The 8,873-nt window shown below is 45.7% G+C and overlaps 1 protein-coding gene across 6 annotated transcripts in view; it reads left to right on the top strand.

Moving 5' to 3' along the window:
- LOC109313402 (ankyrin repeat and fibronectin type-III domain-containing protein 1-like) overlaps positions 1 to 3,652 on the top strand; it is a 538,031-nt gene extending 534,379 nt beyond the window's left edge. For all 6 annotated transcript variants that reach the window (XM_019539945.1, XM_019539947.1, XM_019539944.1 and 3 more), the window contains one exon: positions 1,802 to 3,652. In XM_019539945.1, coding sequence (XP_019395490.1) covers positions 1,802 to 2,089 — 288 coding nt within the window. In that variant the 3' untranslated portion in view covers positions 2,090 to 3,652. The remainder of the gene's footprint in view (positions 1 to 1,801) is intronic.
- The last annotated feature ends 5,221 nt before the right edge of the window (positions 3,653 to 8,873 follow it).

The following is an 8,873-nucleotide window of genomic DNA, read 5'->3' as shown; positions in this document are numbered from 1 at the left end:
TGCTGCCCCCTCAGCTGCTCCGCCCGCCGCCGCCGCTGCTACTGCTGCACTCTCCTCCGCTCCGGGTCCAGAAAGGAGGCACACGTGTGGGAAGGACACACGTGCGCCTGTGTCCCTCTTCTCCCCACTGCTCCTGACCTCCAAGAGCCGGAAGCTACGTCAAACCGCCGTTTATAAAGGAGGCGGTTTGAATTACCCTCAGTGGGATCTGTAATCCAGAGGGGCTACTAAATCCAACCCACTACTGCAAGCATATCCAAGTGATGTGATTCTTACAGCAGTGGCAACTTGGCATCCACTGTGGCTGTGCCAGCCCCCCACCCCTACCCACAGCACTGCTGCTGTTGGTGGGGCTGTTCCATGGATGGCAGGAAATTTGAGGAGCAAAATCTGGCATAACAAAGGCTTGAGCCTTTTCACCCAAGCCAGATGCCTCGCTGGTGGCTGTAGTCCTTGTGCTGGCTGCTAAGGCTTCCTGTGTCCAGGGAGGTCACTTATCTGGTCACATTTCTTCCCTCCCTTCTGTTCACTATGGCTTCATGACTCTGGACCTCTCACACAGACTGCTCACTCCTTGCCTGTTTACTATGGATTTGTCTTAATAATGGTGGAAATCCAATCCAGTCTTCTCCTAGGTCACCATTTCTCCCTCAGTCCACAGCCTCTTCCACAACGCATCCCAGGTCAGTGTTCAGAAGGAGGCCCTCTGATTCTGATGTTTCCTATATCCCTGCCTCCCATTCCTCAGCCCTGGGCACCAGGAGGCTGTCTCACAGGGTCCTATCTCTGGGAGAAAGGAAGAGCATTATCCCATCACTGTAACCACAGCTTCTTCCCTGTGTCTGGCTCTAGTATCAACCTATCCTTCCTGTCCTGATTTCCCACTCACCTGCTCAGTCTGTTCAGCTTGACTTTGCCTTTCTTTGCCCTCCTTCCCAAATCTGATGGGGAAAGGAAACTGTATACCACCACTTGCACTGGTTCTTTTCTGGCTTTGCCTTGTTCCTCTTTTCAAGACACAGAGCCATTACTTAGAAATGTAGTTCCACTCTCTGTATCTCAATGCAGCCCAGGAACTGCCTCCGGAATGCCAGAGAAAGAACAAAGTTCATCACCATCACCTACAGGTTTTTACTGCTGATGAGTTCTGGTCATCGGATTCTCCTTACCTTGCAGGAAGGTTACAAGCAGAGGCAAACCTAACACTTCCCATTTATTTTCCATTTGAGCAGTTACCATAGATTTCTATGGTAATAAAGTCCTTGGGTTCCTAGGAAGGCATCCACTTGGCTTTGGGTATCACGCAGGCCTGCTTTAAAGCATTGTATGGCATTCTACTGAAGGAGGCCAAGGTCAAAGCAGAGCTCTTTAGTTGGCATAAATCAGCTTAACATTTCTGGTTTGATGGTTCTGTAGTAGTTGTCCAAGGGTCAACTGGATGGGCTGACTGGGCTTGTAGCATGGTACTCTGTGAGTCTTTGTCCCCATGCATGTGCCAAAGCACAGCAGCTTTTCTCCAGATCACAGTGGAACTGGTAGTTGCTAGCTGGAGTGTCCTGATGCTGCAAAGACATGCCTCATTAACTTTATGACCACAAAGGGCTACTCACAGCAAGAGTTAAGCAGGCACATAAGTGTTCACATATTCAGGCCTTAGGCTGCTCTGTGACCCTTTCTAACCTGCTTTTACTTGCAAAGGATCTGCCCGGGTTGCATTGATTTATTCCTGCTGGTGTGTATGCTTTCCCTGTTTTCTCATTCCCAGCTCATCACCTGTCTCCCCATCCCTATCTTTATACAGTTACACATCACCAACAAGACATCAGCGGGGGAGGTGGTGAAGCTGGTGGTGCTTGAGATGAATGACATCTCCAGGAACATGCTAGGCAATGCAGATGCCTTTTGCTATGGTGAAGAGCAGCTGGACCACTTTGGACTGGTGTTCGTGTCAGACGACACTGAGCAGTGGCTACCTGATGACTTCTTGCCAATTTCGCTCCAAAACGCCTGGCTTGGGGGGCGGTTCTATGTCCGAATCAAAGAGACATCCCCTCTTTTGTTCCAGTATGGGCCAGCAACCACAGTATGAGAGGAGGAGAGTGGACCAGGGGGAAACTTCAGGAACCTCAACTTCCATTGAGCAAACAGCTCATTTCCAATGCTTCCTTCCTACCCAGACACCCTCTCATCAGATGTCCACAGTGTGGAATAGGATTGTACTGGGCTGTGTGTTATTTGTTTGTGTATTTTTTTTTAACCAAAGACGCATAAAGACTCATTTGTTATGACTGCAAGAGATGAAGGTGGAGCACAGGAGACTTCAGAGTCTTGGGAATTGGTAGCTGGACTGAAATTTTTGAAAGTAAACATTTGTGGGGGGGGAGGAAAAGAGTGAGTGGGAAAAATCACACAAGAAGAAGCAGCAATACATAACTTTTTTTTTAATCTCCAAGTTTGAGAAAGCCACAGAGATTTCCAGGTGGTGTCAGTAGTGTCAGTGAGGAAAGGGGAGAGCTTGCAAAGACCTTGTAGAGAAGGTTGTTTTGTTAACTGTCCTTGTTTCACTGTACCTGGAGAAACACAAAATTGCACATCATTCTTGGAACAAAATGAATTTTTTTCCTTTAAAAGAATAGTGCAAGAGACACTGGAGCTGTGAGAGAGCCGGACATAACTTTTTACTTGTTTTAAAGGCAGAAGGAAACTACACAGCACACAAACGCCTACACACACACACACAGATGTTGATGTTGCCACCACAGGTTTGCTACAGGGCAACACGTACACCGCTCCTCGGTTTCCTTTCCTTTCTTGATTGCCGTTTTGTTCTGGTGATTGTGATTGGCCTCTCTTGTATGTCCAATAGCATGATGTTTTGTTAATGACTAGGTCTCTTGTTAACTAAGGTTATTTTTTGAACTCCTGTGGTCCATAGTAAAGATGGCTGTGCTGCTGCAAATGTATCATGTTTTTCCTTCTCATGGCTTGAAGCTTAGCGTGTTTTTCCTTAGCCTCTATCACTGGGATGAAATTCTGAATTTAACGTCTGGGTACCTCACTGCCAATTCACCAGACTTAAAGGGACACTGTCAACTTAGTTGAGGTGAACATTTTTAAAATGTGTACACGTGTGTGCGTGTGTGTGTGTGGCAACAAGATGTGAACAGAAATCTCTCCCTGGTTTTGGAATTAAACCACCTTCTGCATCATTGGAAACCCAAACAGTGTGGTGCTAGGCATACAAATCAGAGAATGAAGACGGTGTTATCATACTGTGAAGCTTGTCTCACTTCAGGTGAGGAGGAAAAAGATTAAAAAGTAATTTCAATGGTAAAACTATTTGCTTGGAGTAATCAAAGGGGGAATTGCTGACAGAATAAGGACTTCACACACCCAAGAAAGGTTTTTATGTTGACAGTGTCCCTTTACTAGCTGTCTGTTTTTCCATGCCTCTCTCCATAACTAGGGTAGGGTCCAGTCTCATAACACATGTATGTCTCTGGTCAGGCACAAAGATACACTCGCAGTGCAGAGTGGGAGCCTTAATGGAACCGGTTTTTTGTCTTCTAGTGTTTTTTCCCTTTGTAACAGAACAACAGATTTCAGCATTCTCCTGAAACAAAATTCTGAATAAAACCTTGTTTTAGGTCAAGTGAAGGGTTTTGTTTTGATAACATTGTAATATTTTGTTCTAATTCCAGGCTTTTAAACATTATGTTATGTTATGTTATGTTATGTTATGTTATGTTATGTTACGTTAGAACAGAGCATTCTAATAAGGACTGTTCCAACTTTTCTGGAATGCAACACAACAATTTTATGCTTCAAAATGACTTAAATTTCATTTTTTTAAATATTTCACTATAATTGTATATCTAATATAATGTAATGCAGCATAATGTAAATGTGCACAAACAGTGGACATATAAAAACGGAATGAAAAGTCATTTTGAAGGAAAAAAATTGTGATGTTCCCTTGGGTGAAGCAGAGAACCCATATTGGAATGCTCCATTTCATTCAAAAAAAATCCAAATTGGCCCTTTTCCCCAAAATGCTTTGCTTTCAGTGAATTGGCCCTTCCTGATGGAAAGCTATTGCACTGGGACATGTTTGGCTCCACCTTAGTGTACTTGTCTCTCAGGCTTACTGTAAGGATTGATTGGTTGAGGTTTTCAAAGCGCTTTGGGATCTCTGCTGGGAGGAGGAAAGTGATAATGGGGATGGTTCTCAATAATTTAAGCCAGTTGTCTCAGCTGGAGACTATTTTATGTCCATTTTCATTGTTGCCAGCACCCAGACGCTATGGGAACAGGCTCCACACAGACCTGTGTAAATAAATACACAGCTCCCACCACCCCCATGACATCTGACTGCTTTAGTCCCAGAGGCGCCTGCACAAAAGAAAGTAGCACATAACAAGTCGTTGCTCCCCCAGAGCGAGACTGGTGTCAGCCCCAGGATCTCCCAGCAGCCTGGAGCTCAAGCATTGCTGTCTAAAAGCAGGCGCCACATGATGTGTTGATGTGGGCAGAGGAGGGGCAGGGGCCAGCGCTGTCATCAGCTGGAGGATTAACAGCATCTTCCCCAGTAGGTTTCCTCGTACACCGTGCTAACAACACTGGTGACAGCAGCTTGGCAAAGGGGTTTTCTTGATGGGCACCAGCCTGGCACTTGCTGAAGTCACATTCTGTGCCAACTTCAGTGTGTTCACCAAGGTACAGGAGATGCAAACAGAAACAGAGATCACCTAGCCCTGATCTTTGATGAAGCCAAGTGCAGGGAAAGGTGTGAGTGCTATATTTTGCTTTTATTGTATTTTTCTCTCGTTGGTTAAGTCAAGAGCTAGAAGCTAGGAAGGGCTTTCTGGGGCCTGTGTCCACACACACATGCACACATGTACCACATGTATGCACATGTGTATGTACAAACACACATATGCACACTTGTCTCTCTCACCCGCCCTTCCTCTCCCCCTCCCAGTGTATAACCCCTCTGCTTCTGGCCTCACTCTCTGCCTTTCTGTCTTGTGGACAGAAGCCCCTTTCCAATGCAGCTGGGTTAACAATGGACTGGAGCAAGACCAAATGCCAGGCAGGATGAAAATGGCTCCAACCCCTTGTACCAACCAATGAGGAGAAGGCTGTGTGGACGCACTTATGCCCTGGGGTCAGACATCAGCCCTGCTGGGAAGTACTTATATGCTAAAAGAGCATTCTGGATCCCCTTTTGCCTCTCATTCCCCAAACTCAGCATGATATCAGGAAGAAAGAAGGGCTTAGCTGTGTCGGGCTAGGGCCCTTGCATAGCCAGCTTGAGTGGGCCTGCTAACAAGGATAGCTTGAAAGCTGAGATGCACAACTCCTGCGAGGTGACCACTAAGATCTCCACCCTGCGAATAACAGAACTGAGCAAGGCTTCTCTATGGGCACCCAGGAGCTGTGTATGGCAAGATGCTGAAATCAGTTGGGGACCTTACTGTGGAGACAGCCATTCTCTTGCTGATGTTAAACCAGCAACAGCTAAATGGGAACTGTTTTCGTTATCTCTGACTTAGATATCTCAGTGATGCCTCCTGTCAGTTGGGAAGGCAGAGCCCTGGGTGCCAACAGCTAGGACCTTAGCATTACCACTTGCCAGCTATAATAATTAAAATCCATTTCACAGCATGGTCCCTGAATGGTGGGCAGTGCTCAGGGGGAGCTCTGCAAGGGATATGCAGGCTTGTTTCCTCAGCACTTGAGACCTGCAGACTGCAGAGCTAGTGGCACTTAGTCAATGATGTATTGGCTCTTTGTTCACACCTCCTCGATCAGTAACAAGGTTCGATAGCAGTTCACTGTACTGACTCATTGCCTGGTGGGGTCCAGCTACACCAGCTTTTGGAACAGGCTCCCAATAACCAAGACTTCCTGCTTAGCCCTTCTGCCTAGAGGTGGGCTCAGAGAGAGGGTGTGAGGGTGTATATCTTCTGGTGTGAGCTGGTCAGGGCAATGGTTTCACATGGATTTACACTGGCTGTAAATACCCTGTAGGTATTCTGCTGTGATTGTGCAGATTCAGTGTTTAACCTGATGGGACAGGGGTTAGCACTTATGGCCCATGGGCCAGATTCAGCCCATGGCAATCTGATCTGGCATGAGGCGGGGATCAGTGGCATGGAGCAGCATCAGACCGCTACCCCCCCGCCCCCGTAGTGCTTTCCTCCATTTCAGATCCTGCTGCTGCACTGCTTCTCAGTGTATCATCACTGCAAAGGGTTGGAAATCTTCAGTGAGGTCATGTGCAAGCATCTGTGTGTCGTGTGCGGGCAGCTGACCATTGGGGAGGGGTGCAGAGACTTGCAGCCCACGACAGCTGGGTCACAAGCTCTGGCCCATGCCAGCAAAAGGTTGCTGACTCCCATTCTGGGATATAAACAAGCTAGAGACAAACCTGTGAAGATTTAGCACTGGAATTTCCCACAGATGTTTGGCTCTCAGATCTGAGATTTGTCCTGTTAAAGAAAGTGATTCATTTGTCACGTATAAATCTAGATTTGAACCTTCTCAGAGAGATTTGTTTGGTCCCTTCATGGACACATTTCCCTGTCTTTTGTCCCTCTATTATAGTTTCCCATTCCCAGTTTCTGGTGGCCTGGGAAAGAACCAGACATAATATACTTCTTTAAAGCCATCTTGGGGAAGTGCCATAGAATTTAAAGCTGGATATGTCCTAGGGATCTGATTCAGTGTCTTTCCTTAAACAGCTTTAAGTTGGAAAAGATCTGTGTCAGCCATTTAAAGAACAGTGGAAATTCCAGGGCAATCCCAGCACATGCAGTGACTAATTACTTAGCTTCTATAGGAGTTCTATGTGATGAGCGTGTAGTTATGTGGAGCCATTTACCCACAGAACATATACACAGTACTGCCATGTAACTGAAACACGGTGTTGATCACATATTTATGTTTCATGAATCGGGGTTGCTGAAGTCCCCAGGTTTTTGCTTTTCTGCACAACGCCCCCTGAGAATACTGAAACTTGTTCCCATCTTAAATCAGGATGAAAAATAAAAATTTTCATACAATGAAAATCCCCCCTCTCCTTCCCCAGGTGTAATTCTGGTCGATTGAAGTGTTTCTTGTTGATCTCAACATAAAAGAACCAAAAATGCTTAAATGGGACATTGTAACAGATTTGAAACCTTTTTCCAAAATTGTTTGGAGTCTGGACATTCATTTCCTGAGCAGAGAGAGGTAGGTAGCTGTCTTCATCAGAAGTGAGGCAGAAGGCAGTGTAGATTTGCACCTTGTAGATTAACTAAATCAGAGGTGTATAGCATAAGCTTTCGTGAGTCTGAGCTCTGGATATTCATCAGAACTTTGTTTTAGGAACACTTTTGTGGCATTTCTGTGGAGAAAGCAGGTTAGGACCCTAGGACTGCTGGTCCGTCACAAACGGGCCCTGTGTGGTCCATCAGCTCTAGATCCTGGCATTCCTAGGCAGGTATTACTCAAAGATTCCCCAGAGGCTCCACTTCGAACCCTCATTAACTACAAGGCACAATACTCAAAACACCAAGAATACCCCAAAACATGCCATTAGGAAAACTGGGGGAGACAAGGGCACTGCCAATACCTTGCCATTGCAATGACAGGGATGTAGTCACTTAATATATGTTCAGACTAAGCATATGTCAGGACATTTTTGATTCATTCCCCTACTACTTTGTCCCTTCCAGTCCCTACTCAAGCACATGGAAATTAAACATATGCTGAAGTTCTTTGCTGAATCTGACTTCAGGGAGATTCTTTAGAAATGCAATAATATTTTGATTAATGCTATATATGCATATAATCATAATCAAATTGTGGTCCCTGATTTAATACATTTCTAAAGTTCATGGGCCACAAATACATGGGGCACTGAATATATTGCAGGTGGCAGAAATGTAAAGCAGTTTATATGGCAGGACTGGGGCAAAATGACATACTAACCACTCTGCTCTTTTCCTAGGTGTAATTAGACTTCACACCCTTTTCACCTGAGTCAGTTCGAGGGCAAACCCAGCCTGGAGCCTCCTGTGGAACTTGCACTACATCTACATAGTTCTGTCTGGAGTCCTGGTTTGTTGTTGCTGAAATAGATACACGTGCTGCTCTCTGAACCAATTGCATTCCCATCTTTGCCAAAAGTTCCTTGTGTTTCAGGGTGCCTCCAAACCACAAGAGCCCATTCGGCAAAGGCAAATGTCACAATGATTGCAGACAATTGCAGGGCATCCACCACTGTCTCAGGCAATCTGATCCAATGTGTGAACCCAAATAGGAAGCACTGAATTTTTCCGCTGTGGAATTTCTCTCTTTGGGAGACCTAAAGTCAGATATTTGGGGAGTTATCAGTGGAGTCACTGCAAATCTGCATCAGAAGACCCCAATCATGGGCAGCACAAGACAGTGTCTGGAGAGAGCCCTAGCCACCCAACAGTAGCAAAGACTGCAGGCAAGGGTTAAGGATTGTTGTAGGAGTCCTATGGCAGAAGCCTTCTCAGTGTCTGCTGCACTATTCCTAGCTCTGTTGCTGCTGTTATATAAATGACCTGAGTTGCATGAAGTTAATTTATATAAGTTAAAGGAAAGAGCTCTCTTTCTGTGTCTCTGTAGTACAAAGCTCAGCAAGTCGTGGGGTGGGGTCCTGCTTACAACAATGTGGCTTAGATCAGGGGAAGCACTTTAACACACGATGGATTTTCACACTGCCCACGCAATCTACCCTGTAACAACACCCAGTAAGTTGAAACCAGATGCTACAGTCTACTAAATTTATCTTAAAGGGTCCGGGAACTGGCCAACTAATTATTGAGCCATGTAGCTTCAGAGAAAACATTCCTGGG

Source organism: Crocodylus porosus, unplaced genomic scaffold (assembly GCF_001723895.1).
Source record: "Crocodylus porosus isolate Cpor-Errol unplaced genomic scaffold, CroPor_comp1, whole genome shotgun sequence".
In the NCBI taxonomy this organism is placed as follows: domain Eukaryota; kingdom Metazoa; phylum Chordata; order Crocodylia; family Crocodylidae; genus Crocodylus; species Crocodylus porosus.
The sequence above is the reverse complement of the archived record's forward strand: the minus strand, read 5'-3'. Positions and strand labels throughout refer to the sequence as shown.